Genomic DNA, 14,753 nt, shown 5'->3' with positions numbered 1-14,753 from the left:
GCGATACCAGGGAGGAAAACTTAGTATATTATCATCAGGTATATGAAGAATCCAGTCTAAAATGGGACCATGTGCATGGGCGTGTTGGTTAACTGACTGTTTGAGGTTGAAAACATTAATGGAATCTACGGGATTTGATGTGTTTGGGTTTCCCGTACAGTCAAAGTGAAAGTTGAAATCTCCAAGAATAATCAGGATGCCACCTATCGAATTTCCATTCTCCAGGAGATTCGGAATTTGCTCCAAAAAGAGAGATTCAGTCAGCTTGTTGTTTTCTACTAGGAGGAGGGGAGTCGAGTCAGTCAAATGGACTGACCTTTGAGCCAATGTAATTGTAATTTGGACTGAAATTGAAAGTTCTGGTGTGGTTAAAACGTTTGATCATGGATTTTTTTTGTGATGCCACCAATTCCACCTCTGAGAGAGTGGCAGGGAAACGACTTCAAGGAGTAACCGGTGGGTGTTAGATCCTCGCACTTGGGCCCATCGCCTGATGTTTTAAAAGACGTCGATATTCTGATTGTTGATAAAATTAACTATTTTTGATTGGGCATTGAATAATGCAGTACGCAGAGGTATCTAGTGGAAAGTTGACACCAAAGGTTGACGATTTAATAGGGATTTGAATTAGGTTATCTTAATGAACGGTCGAATCTTTAAATTGTTGAGCCGGAAAGAGCATAAGGGACATAACTGGAATTCATTGTCCTGTTAGAAGCCAGCCAGCTTTGAAACAACGTTTCTTGTTTCGCTTCTGTTTACATTTAAGTAATGATGAATGTAGTTCGAGTTCATTTAGTCTAGAGCACAATGTACTGGCGAGTATCACGTGATGGCGGTTTGTTCAGCAATAAAGGAAGTTGTAGCAGTGGAGCAAGAAGGCTGAGAAAAAGTCTAATTATTCTCGTTTACAAAACAAGGAGATGAAGAAACACATAAGAACTGAACATTCAATGCATGATGAACGCAATAACGTAGACGAAGACAGGTAACAAGCACATATGTTATCAAAACGGCACACAAAATAAAAACAAAACAGCTGCTTCACGCCGGTTAAGCGATAGTGGCCATCTTCTGCATCACTTCCACAACACAGATGACGTTTTCGGATGCTTTTCCAATCATATTTCGGTAACTTCATGCCGGTTGGCACGATAATTCTCGCGACGAGATCCGCATGGCTGGCACAACTGATTATGCAAATTTACTCCGATACCACATTTAAGGCCTCGTCGAGCAGCTAGACCAACACTTAAGTCGATTTATATCATTTGTATTGGCATATTCTGCCGCAGAGTTTACATTTTCGAAGACATATTTTGCTCGAGGTCGGTGAGCGTTTATGCTAATGTTATGTGACAATGCTAAAAACTAAAAACACCTATATAGGTTTAACTTAGCTGATGAGTGTTATGCAAACATCTCTCACGTTAGAGTTACAACTATTTTGGCTGTTGCATAGCGTGTGACGATCGGAGTAAAAAGTAGTAAAATCGTTAGGTATATAAGACGTTGTCCCATCGTCACTACCCGAATCTTAAATCTCTTTTGCGATACTACTGAACAACTGAAATGTGTTATTTATACTCAGAGATACGCTTAGGTCATATTCCCTCGAGGAACGATAACATCCGAATTTAGGAGGTCAAGGCATGAGAAATTATAAACCGGTGCAAGGAAATAAAAACATTATACACGTTGTGCGGCATCGATATTTACAGATATACGTTATCTTGATTTTTCCTTCACTACTGGAGACCTTGCACACACAAAAAAATCAATTAATATGCACAATGAGCACCAAACAGCTCAAAACAAACTTGCCCTCTCTGCTAGATATCACTGATGACCACCAAACAATAGGATAAAACAGTGCCAGACACATATATACATACATACATGCCTACATACACACAACCACACAAATACAGACAGGTTTATATATATATATATATATATATATATATATATATACACACACACCTGTGTGTATTTGTGTGGTTGTGAATTGTCCCTAATGATTCTAGAACGTCTGAGTTTTGTATATTTTTTGTGTGTGGATTTTGTGCTAAGTGTTTCTTTTGTATATGCAAGTTGTTTTTCCGAAGACAAAGACCTGTTTAGTCCTAAACGTTGGGAAACCGTTTCGAATTCCATTTTGCCGTAATCAACAGAGCATCCATCAGAAGGATGCCATTGTGGTGTCAGATGAAAAATTGATTTATAAATAAATATTCTGTATATCTAATTCTGATTAGTCTAAACTGAATTATCGCTTGACTATGGCACATTTTTGGTAATCTTTGTTATTTGTGAGAAAACAAGTATATATTTTAAAAGCTGGTGCAGCGTTAAGAAACCCATTACATCATAGCGTGCTTAAGATTGCTCAGAAGCTTTTTCTTCACTTTAGTTTATTGCATTGTAGTATGATTGTAAACCACTGCATATACCTTACATAGGCTAAACTACCGCTCCGGTGGCATAGTTGTTAGAGCGTCCGCCTTGGATACGCAAGGTCGTCGGTTCGATCCCCGGCCGAGTCAAACCAAAGACTTACAAAATGGTACTAACAGCTGTCTCGCTTGACGTTCAGCATTATGAGGTTAGCGTTAGGACTGGTCGGACTGGTGTCAGGATAATGTGACTGAGTGGGAGATCATGCTACATGTCTGCGGTATGATACCCCACTGCTAGACATCACTATAAATTGTCACACTGCTGACATCGTAGCGATATGACTGAACAATTGTTAAAGCTACGTTAAAAATCCAAATCACATCACATCACATCACATGAGCTATACCAATCTTAGGACTAATCGTACTGATATAGTCAGTACTAATTGACCGAGGCATTATGAACTTGAGGCGTCAGATCTGACCCTTGGCTAAATCGGTTATCGTTGTGTAAACTATATAGGGCATGTACTCCGATGTGGCATTGTTCGTCGTGGTATAATTTGACATGTATTTTGACACTCTATTCAAGTACGAGCCAGTTGCTATCCATGATACCGTCATTTTTCTGGACCAAGGCCAATGCTTACACCCTTTATCATCACCATCTCCTGAGTTTCAAAAAGTATTTATCAACGTAAGTAATAACAGTTACCGTGACATCCAACTGATGTATGTTCACTCCGCTACCTGGATCAGAATTTTGGCAGTTTTTCTCCCCCATGATGTTAACATACCCGTTAAAACTTCGCGTCCGACATGTGAATACATTGGCATTTCACGTGTCTTATCGTGTATTCAACAGTGAAGTTTTAATTGCGTTGATACCATACATTTTTTAAATAAATCTAGGCAAAATAGTAAATATAATGTGTACATGCACTTCAAATAAATTTTCGTTTTAGACATTAAAAAAGGTATAATTGCAAGTATTTTTCCATATTATTGCTAGTCAGGTTTAACAAAATTAAGTTTAACATTCGTTGTAGCAAAATGGTGATGATACCTATTTTTTCAAATCTTTAGCTCATATAAGAGAGACATTTCTCGTAACAAAATGTATGATTTAATCTAACACTTTTTAATTCTATTGTACACTATATATTTTTATCCCACTCTTTCAAGACCTTGGTGTTTGATGCTTGATCTCGTTTCAATCTTATTTATAAATCTCAGTTTTATTCTGAGGTATTTGGAACATGTTTGAAGACATACAATAAAGAAGAGGAGTGGTCGAAGGTACAATGTCGCATAATGTTTTTGCTGGCTTTGAATGATAAATATTGACTAAGGAGACACTTAACCTAGCATTTACTGTTTTAATTATACCACAGACTATGCCTTTGCTCAAATCTAAGCTATTTATATGGAAACATACATGTTTAATACACTCTTCGGAATGAATTATGTGACCAGTTCATTTTTTTCTAGAATTTTTAGATTTTTTATTTTAATTTGTGCTACGAGACAAAAAGGATGAATTCTCTCTCACATGAATGGAATGCTAGAGTGTTTAGCCGTCAGCCAATTGTTGCAGGATTGTACACTTTTCCCATGCTTTTCGAAATGTACAAGGATAATGATGTGTAAACATGAAATCACTGGCACGTACCTATCATAAAGCTTTACAATCAGCGTCTTTGTTCTTTACCATATCGTTCACATAACTCAGAAAAAATAGGTCCTAAAATACTGCCTTGATGTTCAACTCATAGTACTGTTAAAGGTCTAGATACTGTATTGTTATCACTGACAAAATTTGTATTTTTTCATAGATACCGAGTATAATAATAATAATAATAATAATGATAATAATAAAACAATAATAATGAGGACTTTGCATAGCACCTAATCTTTAGAAGCTCTAAGCGCTTTACAACATTAGACAACACTATAACATAAAAACATATAATGATATTATTACAAAAACAAACACGATGAAATTAGAAAAAACAATTATATTTGATGCTTTATTTTTATTTTTTTATTTTTCTTATTTTTTAAATTATTTTTTCAACCAATAAGAACGTTCTAAAATGGGTCGTTTTTAAAGTTTATAATCTCAGCATGTGAGTTTTACCTCAATTGATCAAAATTACTCTCTCCCTCTCTCTCTCTCTCTCAGTTATATTGCAATAACACTGAACGAAAACATGTTAAGTACATAACGGAATATCTCAGTTTTTCTCGTCAGTGTTTTTCACAGCAATATGAACATAGTTTATTAATTCTGAATGAAATGGCAAATAAATAAGTAAGAAAAGCTCCTATATCAGGAATACAAGTCGTTTATAGCTTTTCGCTTGTTACAAATATGGCTGCAACATAAGCAATGCTGCCATATTGGTCCCGAAAATCACACATGTAGGAGGCAGTAATAGAACTAAGTTAGTTTACTGTGCAAACCGTTGTTTGGCTAAAAAGAACCAAATATATATGCAGTTTTTAAAAACTAGCATTATTAATCTCTTAGTTTTAACTTTAAAAAGAGACAATTATTTTGTCCTAACAGGGCCTTCTCATCATCAAATAACAGTGGAAAGAAAAAGAAATATATATATATTGCACAGGTAGGAGCATGCGCAGATGGTCATGTCTTACCATCACGATCAAGCTGCGTTATACTCAGCTGCTCAAAAGTTTTAGTGTCACGTAAGTCTTCTCATTTAGGATCCGCCTATTGGTTACCTCGAATTTTGCACCGGCAGGATACACTCTTTCTCTTTCACTATACATTGCATACTTTTCAATATCTCTTGGTTGGTACATTGAACCGGTTGTGTTGTCGATAATAAAGGTTATGCTGCATTCACCTGATACACCGGCGCATGTAGGGAAAGGCATGGCCTTTTTAGCCTCCACTGAGGACGAAACGAAGGATAGCCATGTAAATTTGACCCCTACCTGGTATTTTTCCATATCTTTTGCAGTCAGCAACATTTTTCGGTAGGTCTTGGCATTTTCTCGCTTCAGCTGTTCCCAGAAAACGAGAAGTATCTGGTACATAACCACATATGGACCCATTGCAAGATCCGCTGCTGATGGTTTGTAGTCAGACTCCTGTTGTTTTCGTAGGGCTGTGTTCACATATGTATAAAGGTATGTTGATTCCTCAGTGTAAACTTTTATGATTGTCTCGTAAAAGTTCTGTCTGGACGTACATTGCTTGAGTTGTGCGACCGATGCTTCACTGACAACGTAGAGTGAGTCGCACATTTTTTCGCGAACCTCTTTCCATCTATTTTCTGAGGTGTTCAAATCGTTGAAAACATCTCCAAGTACCGATAAAATAGACTTCTGTGGGTCAATTTTGTGGGGATGAAATGTGTTCTTGTATGCAGCAAGAGTGATAGGTATCAGACCAAGTCCCTTCAGTTCAATGTCTGTATGCCAAGGTTGGAAGGTGTCAATCTCTTCATCCACTTCGTTAAAATTGCACTCGTGCTTTAATAGTAACTTCTCCACCTCCTTACAGGCATATGCTTGTGCTATAGCAAGCGCAGTCATACCACTTGTCTTACCAACTTCCGATGTGCACTCTTTTGCCTTTATCCGAGAATCGCATGCACGAAACTTGAGTAGATACTGTAGAATATTAGGATCCTTCCAGTAGACAGCCTGGTGCAAGACTCCCCATCGACGATTCTCTGGAATAGAATTTATCAGGTACGCCCGTTTAGGCTCATCTGGAGTGCCAAAAATGCACCAGACATCATTCCACTTGCCTGTCTTTGCTGATAGTAACACAGTATTAATTTCCTTCATCTCTTCCTCTATTCTGTTTTTGAACGTTCTGCAGAATGACACAAATTTGAAATAGACATTTGTGAGCAAACATATTGAAAATATATTAGTGGACCAAAATATTGTCGGAGACTCGGAGCATTACATAATATACTGTGAGTTTATAAGTAAAATAAAAATAAAATAATAATAATAATAATAATAATAATAATAATAATAATAAGCATATCAATAATATCAATAATAATAATAAGCATATCATTAATAATAATAAGCATATCAATAATAATAATAAGCATATCAATAATAATAATATAATAGGCATATCAATACTAATGATAAGCATATCAATAATAATAATAAACATATAAATAATAATAATAATAATAATAATAGGCATATCGATAATAATAATAACCATATCAATAATAATAGTAGCAAGAAGGACATTCAGATACAATCCTCCAATTAAATTTGACCTCCTTGAGATCTTTCTTGAAAAAACAATTAGAATCGTAGAATAAATAAACAGGGGTTAAACCAGAAACTCCTGGAACGTATAACAATATTAAATCAATGCAAATTTAACTATAACGTTTTGCTTCTATGATTCTAAAATAATTGTATGTCTTCTTTTCCTTAAACTTTCTATTATGTGAACACTTATTACATGTCAGGCAATATTCATTTGTGCAAAAGGATTTCAACAGCATTTAGAAAGTAATGTTTGCTTAATATATTAGTAAATATAACCTATATTTAGCACAGTAATGAATTACCTTATTTTCATTTTTCAAAAACCAACACCCTCAATCCCCCACCCCCAACTGAACAAAATTTAGTTACTAATACCATGTTTACAGGTCAGTACAAACTTTGTCTTAAAAGGACAAACGACAACACAATGAAAATAACATTTTGGCTATGTATGTGTGCGTGTGTGTGTCTTTCCTTCTAAACAAAGTTCAGACACAACTCTAGTGTCATGAGCGAAGCCAATGAAGTGGATTCCCTGGCTATTTATTTATTCAGGTACCTCTGAGGTTCTGACCCAATAGTTAGATTAAATAAAATACGACCGGAATCATTAAATACTTGAACCATTTTATTCTTACCCTTAAAAAGGCGAGCGAAACGAGCCGGCATCCGTCACACTTTATTATAGAATTCAGTAGATTTAGTGTATTGACCGAATTTATGGATCAAACGATGAATGACTACCACATATTATTTTATATTTTCCAGTTTATAACATTTGCAAAATGGAAATATAATTTCAAACATTTAGATAAATAAATAATGGACGTAAGACGTTAAGAAAACAAATTATTAATGACTAGCAGCACAACCTAACATAAACACTTTGCTTATTCCAGTTATCTCAAAAGTTCAAATATTACACAAATTTAACGAGATCAAAATATACGACAGAGAAAATAACTACTGTTTGATAAATACCATTTACATTTTATAATGTAATCTACAGATATACAGAAAAGTAAGATATGAAGTGTTGACAAAATCCATTAAACTGGGCAGTATAGGTGGATTTTTAATATTGCCAAAATGTAAAATATTACCTGATGAACCAATGGTCAATCCGACAAACAATGCCATAGATTTTTAAGACTTTTCATCATCGACAATACTTATTTTTCATACATACATACATACATACTTCACTGACGAATGGCCTAACAACAGAGTTGTACATATGGAATTTGAAGAACCTACAACGGAAGATTTGTTGAATGATTACAAACGTAAACGTAAATATCATTACTGGGCAGGAACTGTTGAATAATGGAGAAAAATTCCTGCTGCAAAAATAAATTCAATCTTCAAGCCTGATAAAAAAACAAAGAGGATGGACTTCATATTTTTTATACGGTAGCAATGGACTAAAAGAATTAACACCTATGTTAAATCAAAGGGATCCGTATTTTATATAAGCAAGTACATAATATACCATCTATCAGTTAATGATATGCTACATTGCTAATTCATACTTTGTCCATTCTTATGTGTCGTCTTGTTATAAAATGTAACCAGATGCAGATATGCGTAAGCTCAGATTACAGTCTAGAGGGCATCTAAAACGCGTCAATATTTTACCTTTTCCATTAGTAACGTTAGTGATATAAGCGAGTTAGTAATATACTGAATTATTAATGTATGTTTTATTTTTCTCTTTTTGTGTTGTTTCAGTGATAATATCATCTAAATGCATAAAATGCAAAACGTTCAAAGCAAAGGAAAACAACCATGTTCCTGTACTGTGTGTATTAAATGTAAATCGTCGATGCCATACAGCGAATGTAATATGTCGTGAGAGGAAGCCTGGACTACAGTAGTCCAGAAGGCAGCTAAAGGGAAGGAAAGACGGAATAAGACAAGGAATTATAGCGCTGAAGTCCTTAATATATGTCCTAAGTCAACCTGCACTGCTAGCCTTGTTGGGGAAACTGGGGACCCCACACCAAATGTTCGTTGTTTGCGGTGTCAGCCACGGTAACACCAAGATGATTATGTGGAACTGGTACAACCGCCCGACTTTGAAGAGAAGCGTCGCCTGATCCAGAAAACGATGACGCAATTACAGACTTCAAGGCAGATATTACCTCGATATCCCTCTCTTACGTTTGCACATTTTTAAAACTCATTGGGGAGTGTTCCCCCAACATTATGACGCCCATCTGGCTTAATTCATCCCGTATGAGGATGGCCGTCGGGCCTGTCAGTCAGGATGCATTTGGTTTGTATCGGATCCATTGGATTAAATACATAATACAACCGCATAGTCCGTATGTCCCAGCTTGGAACATATTGCCAATATGACTATCGATAAACGAGTGGCTGTTTCCTCTCAATCTGACACAAACTCTAAACCAACCGATCAATCTAAATAATAGATTATCTCCGCCAGGAATTCATTACATGTGTCGCTCGAAAGCATATAAATATTCCAGGAATTTCAACGAGAAGATTATCAATAATCATACCTGAAAACTGGTCTTCACAAAAGATCATGTCACTCAACAAAATTGCACTAATCATGATCATGGGTTGAGATCGCCGACATCAAAAAGCAAATGTGGCACGCATTCATCCGTAACCAGGACAATACCTAATGACACGTCACGTAGAAATAACCAAATGTCACTACAGGACAATAGAGGACAATACAATTTAAACGTAGACTATGGTTGAACATGTGGAAATTAATCTGGAGTGCCTGAAAGGGAAAGCACAGAAAATAAGGAAGGGTGCGGGAAAGAGACTTTACACTTTTCTCTATTATACATTCAAGGTTCGTATGAATACCAGAATACCCGAATTTTTAAGAATTTGGCAAAATAGATTTATAATGTTTTGAATCATAGAAATACTATTGTATATTTAAAAAAAACTGTAACTACTTTGACTGATATCTCTTTCAATATGAATATGAATTACCAAACCTCTGATTTTATCTTCATAGTAGTATCTTTAGTATTGTCGATATTTATTGACCCCACTGGGTTCTGCCTCCAAGAATCATGTTAGCCGCCATGTACAGCCTATATTGTGATGAAAAATGGCATTAAACCCCACAATAACAAACTACCCCTTTGTGACGTTCGCACGTATTGGGGTGGGGTACTTCCAATATAATTTAATTAAATTATGATGAAAGTTCCACCCTGGCTCTTTAGGTTAAAAAATTAAATTAGTGATGATGTAGATTTACAGCTCTGAGCCCCCAGTCAGCAATGCCGACGGTTAAATTATAGAGAACACGAAGATGAAATTCAATCAATAACAATTTAATAAATGTGATAATTTAAAACGATAACTTCCAATCACTAGTCTTTCCCTCGACCAAGTGACAGCCTAATTCATCCCGTGATTTACAGTGTGAGTTCGATTTTCCCCCGTCCTTGCATCTACTCATCTATTCCTTCCCGCTGATTCTTCCTTCTTTCCGTTCCTCTAACTCCTCCTTTGTCTCTGTTTCTCTCTCTACTATCTCCTCCTCCAACTTCGCTCCAGACTTCAACTTCTCCTTTCTTCTCCTTTCCCTCTCTATTATCACCTCCTCCAGTTCCGTTCCCAGACTTCAACTCCACCTTCTTCTCCTTCCCTCCGTCTCTCTATCCGAGACAACGGGACCAAACTTTAACTGGTCTGTCCCTCAAAGCTTCCTTTTGAAGCTTTCTGTACTTAGACCTTCCCGCTCTAAGATTTTCCCGCCAATAACGAATGGCTATTCGGAGTTACGCTAACTTCTTCTCTGGGTAATTTCTCTCAGCGAACTAACTTTTGCCGGAAAACGCAGGGATATCATTCTACCCATATCAAGGTCTCCCCCCCCCATCTCGATTCTGATTGGGTGGCGCTGTGCCCCTGTCCAATCGTCTTAGCGGCCAGTTCAACCTGTCTGTCTGTTTGCAGGGGAAAGAAGTTAGGACACTCCCACTTCTTCAAGCAATTTTTTTTGATCTTGGAAACATTTCGACACCTAGGTGATAACTGGCTATCGGGCGCCTCGCAACTCCGATGGCCGGTTTTTCGATTCTAGCCACAACAGTCTTACGTAACGGATTAGTGCTAGCCTTCGGCAATGTTCGACATCAAACAATGACCCGTCAGAATTACCTTGATTATACATGTTTCAAACTGGGCTACTCTGGGTCGGGGTAAACATGACACCCTTACGGAGTTATTATGTAAACTAACCTACTTTTGTCATTTTCACTGATTTGCATTAGAGTCCGTATGCAACTTACTTTCTTACTCAGTTTTTTTGTATATTGTATGTTAAAGATAATGTCATTTTGAGGTGTATTGTACTATCCACCAATTAATTAAATTCAATTAAACAATGCATCCTCGCAGTCCGTTTGTGCTACTGGAATGAATAAAAAAAACCTCTCTCTCTCTCAAATGAATGTATTTAACTTATAGGAGGCTGTTAACTGAATAGGTAATTTATTAAATCAAATATTAACATAATTTAATTACGCTCGATTTAATGCAATAAACGAACTAGTTTTGGATTTAAATCCACTTATTAATATAAGTACATAATATTTTAAACTTCATACCTATTCAACTCTAACTGTACAGAAATCTGTATATATACTGCATTGATCTTCGATAATTACTTTCACTTCCGCGTTTACCTGTGTGATATGCATACTTCGTGGATTTACTTCAATATCCGACTTAAAAATCTTTTATTTTGTAAATCTTCTAAATTTCAAAATATAAAATATTGTCGACTTGAGTTCGAGTATAAGGCTTCGCTAACGTTGGTATGTGATAAAGTTTGCCAGTAGCTTCCCGTGGTTTGGTGGTTATTCCAGAGCTTATACCGGGTTCTTACTGTACAAAACATACTGGCCGCTATGTATAACCTACCGTGTGATGACAAACTGTCGTTTAAATAGGACAGCAGACTCTTTGGAAAGGCACGCCGCACGAACTGTACTTTTGTACAATTTGTATTAAAAGAAAAAATTAAATCAGAGAAAGTAATATGATGTGGTACGCAGCATTCTACAACTGAGCGATCCTGGAATAGCGGTTCTGATATGTTGGCGATGCCGGCATGTCTAAACTGTACTAACGTTTACCTTGAAGAGAACGTGTGCAGACTGGGCTAGCTTCGCTGGTTATAATGATTTCTAATTGTTACAAAAATGACATGTAACCTCGGATCTCAACCACCTTCTTAAATAGTTGCATGACTACTACTACTACTAATTTTCCTTCTTCTACTACTACTTCTGCTTACTACTACTAATACTACTACTACTTCTAATACTAATAATTATAATAATAATTTATATTATTATTATAATTATTATTATATATTATTACCCACATAATTTTTTTTTAAAAAGCATCTTGATAATCTACACTTGTACGTCCATCTATTCCTTAACAATGAAGAATTTCACGAAATATAGTAGCAATGTGCCTCCTGTATTAACCAACTGCAAGAAGGGTGTCGCCTTAGCTCCACCTGTACAGTCCCTGAGGTATGTATGTAGACGAGGGATTGGCGGCCTTTGGGGGAGGGGTCCGGGGTTTACGGATCCCCCAAGGATAAACAAATAAAGTACACACACAAACGTACTTGTCACTTATCACTTGAAATATGACCATCGTGTTCACATTTATTATGTTTTATGCACCCTTTGAGTAAATAGACAGACGTTTGCTTTGTTGTTATTGTTGTTGATTTAGGGTTTAACGCAATTTTTCAACACGATAGGCTATACATGGCGGCCAGTATTAATGGTGGAGGAAGAACCCGGGAAACCCCAGAAAGAACCACCGACCCACGAGAAGCTGCTGGAAAGCTTTCTCACATACCCACCTTGGCTGAATCCTAGACTCGAACCGGCGCAGACAGAGGTGAGATGGCAGTGATCCGTAACGGATAACGCTTTAGACCACTCGGCCACTCGGGGCTCCCGTTTGCTTTGTTGCCTTTTCGATGAAAGTCAGGGCCATTTTGAAATTTTATAACACTCTCCCAACCAACACCTGACCTGATCTGGCTCTGGGCGGTTCAAGTTCAAATATATGAAAACTTACAATAGCAATCACATTTATAAATACATTCTACTAATATATTCAAATATAATCAACGAAGAAGTGTATTTGACATATTGTTTTCTTCTTTTTGTACATCATTATCTCCTGCTCTCTGTCAGGACTGGAGAAGGAGACTTAGGGTATGATTAGTATTAAAACTAGTACATGGATTCAGCCTGCATAAAGAGTACATTTCTGCGGTTTATCAAATAATGATTTATATTTAACAACAATTAACTTACCTGAAACCTAACTGTAAGGACTGCATTCCTTCTAAGCCAGCCATTTCCAACAGAATGAGACAGAATGCTATATATGTACACGCTTACACTGTTTTCTCGCAAGTCTATTCAATTACATGGGATTTCCGAAAAATGTCATAATTTCAGGTCACGGGATTCCCCGAATAAGGATCAGAATTATTCCGAATACAATACTCACGTTACTCGAAACGTGAATCTGCGCTTCAGCATGATTTGCAGCAACCTCTGATATTTCTGCAATACAAAAAGATGTCACAGTACTTTGCAGAAACGTCATACATTTTGTTTGCCGGACATCACTGCAACAAAAGATCATCTCAGCCATTTCAAAGATTTTACTGACTATATGACTCAGCGAAAAGCCACTAATAAATAACTAGTCCTATGCATTCGTAACTTCTCGGTCAATCGCTTTTTTAGAAATAGGCGAGGTCGTTGGCATGTTAGCTATAGGCAACCATTCGAGGTTTGATCCGTAGGATTGATCCCGAAGTTTCGAATGCCTCATAACATTCTAATTATACAACTGCGTCGCCTGGGTCTTTGGTTAAAACACTATATTGAATGTATGTTAACCGAAGACCGAGGGTACCCAATCATAAATTGTAATCATCCCATCGGTTACTTTCACTTTCATTACGTCAGTGCCTGGAACGTTAAAGGCTCCGGTTGTTTCCAACGGAAAATATGCGTACTTTCATTTTACATTAAAAGTATAAAGCACTTTAAATTTATACATATGATTAACTTATCAGTCTTAACCTATCAAACATCCGGTTACGTAACACATAACAACCGAGCATAGGTGAAATAATATCAAATGAAGTGATATGTGTACTCGGATTGTTCTTGAAAACTGAAAGATATGAAAGTTCTAAATTTTTATCAATGTAGTATGCACACTGCAGTCGAGGTGCATCATGGAAAGAAGCAAAATGCCCAAGTAGTATGAAACTGATATGTTCCAACACGCAAGAAAAGTATTGAATGACATAATTAATTAAAATTAAGGACACATATTTACAAACTTAAGTGGTATAGAAAGGGATCAAATATATAACTAAGAATTCTTGTTTCAGTTAATTCATTTTGTAAATATTCGCATTTTGGTAGCAGATTCACGCTGTTTAGCCGCAATTTATACATTTTAATAAAATATCAAAAAAAATATCAAATAAATAAACGTGATTTAAAAAATCTAATCCATGCAATATTTCAACTGCCCAAAATCTCCACTACTTACTTATTACTCCATGTACCTTTTTGTCATATACTCTGGCTTGTTGTAATCTGACTCTTTTTAAACTGCATTTTAATGGAAGGTGGGAACTAAGAGTGGAGTTGATTTCTGACCATTCAAGTAAGATTCTTTAATTGATTCACTAATTAACTAACCATTCTTTCCCGCCTTTTCGTTATTACATTGTGCGACATTGCTCAGTTGAGAACTTTTGAGATTTGTGCTTCAATTAGAGTCAAATTTTAAAGACGTACAAACTTTCGTTTTCCCCACATTCCCACCCATTCTACACTATACTGTCTTTTTATTAAATATACTTATTTTGGCTGTATTAACCAATATTTATATTTATGATAAAGGTACATTTGTTGTACAGTGAGTTTTAATACAACCCTGATTCACCTGTCATAATTGTAAATCAGTTCATACTCTTTATTGCCTGCTTGATTTTGAACATAC

The 14,753-nt window shown here is 36.3% G+C and overlaps 1 protein-coding gene across 3 annotated transcripts in view; it reads right to left on the bottom strand.

The window, feature by feature from the left end:
- LOC149790003 (uncharacterized) overlaps window positions 1-13,662 on the bottom strand; it is a 43,975-nt gene extending 30,313 nt beyond the window's left edge. The window contains exons 1-3 of one of the 3 annotated variants that reach the window (XM_089972087.1): window positions 13,034-13,589; window positions 9,206-9,438; window positions 4,180-6,252 (exon numbers count right to left, since the gene is read on the bottom strand). In XM_089972087.1, coding sequence (XP_089828213.1) covers window positions 5,085-6,224 — 1,140 coding nt within the window. In that variant the 5' untranslated portion in view covers window positions 6,225-6,252; window positions 9,206-9,438; window positions 13,034-13,589 and the 3' untranslated portion in view covers window positions 4,180-5,084. Of the gene's footprint in view, window positions 1-4,179; window positions 6,253-9,205; window positions 9,439-13,033 lie in introns of those variants that run through there. The other 2 variants (XM_089972085.1, XM_089972086.1) reach the window with 2 other exon arrangements.
- Between the last annotated feature and the right edge of the window lie 1,091 nt (window positions 13,663-14,753).

This window comes from Sinohyriopsis cumingii, chromosome 10 (assembly GCF_028554795.1).
Source record: "Sinohyriopsis cumingii isolate HCF-2022 chromosome 10, ASM2855479v2, whole genome shotgun sequence".
NCBI classification, from domain to species: domain Eukaryota; kingdom Metazoa; phylum Mollusca; class Bivalvia; order Unionida; family Unionidae; genus Sinohyriopsis; species Sinohyriopsis cumingii.
This window is presented reverse-complemented; position numbering and strand designations above follow the sequence as displayed.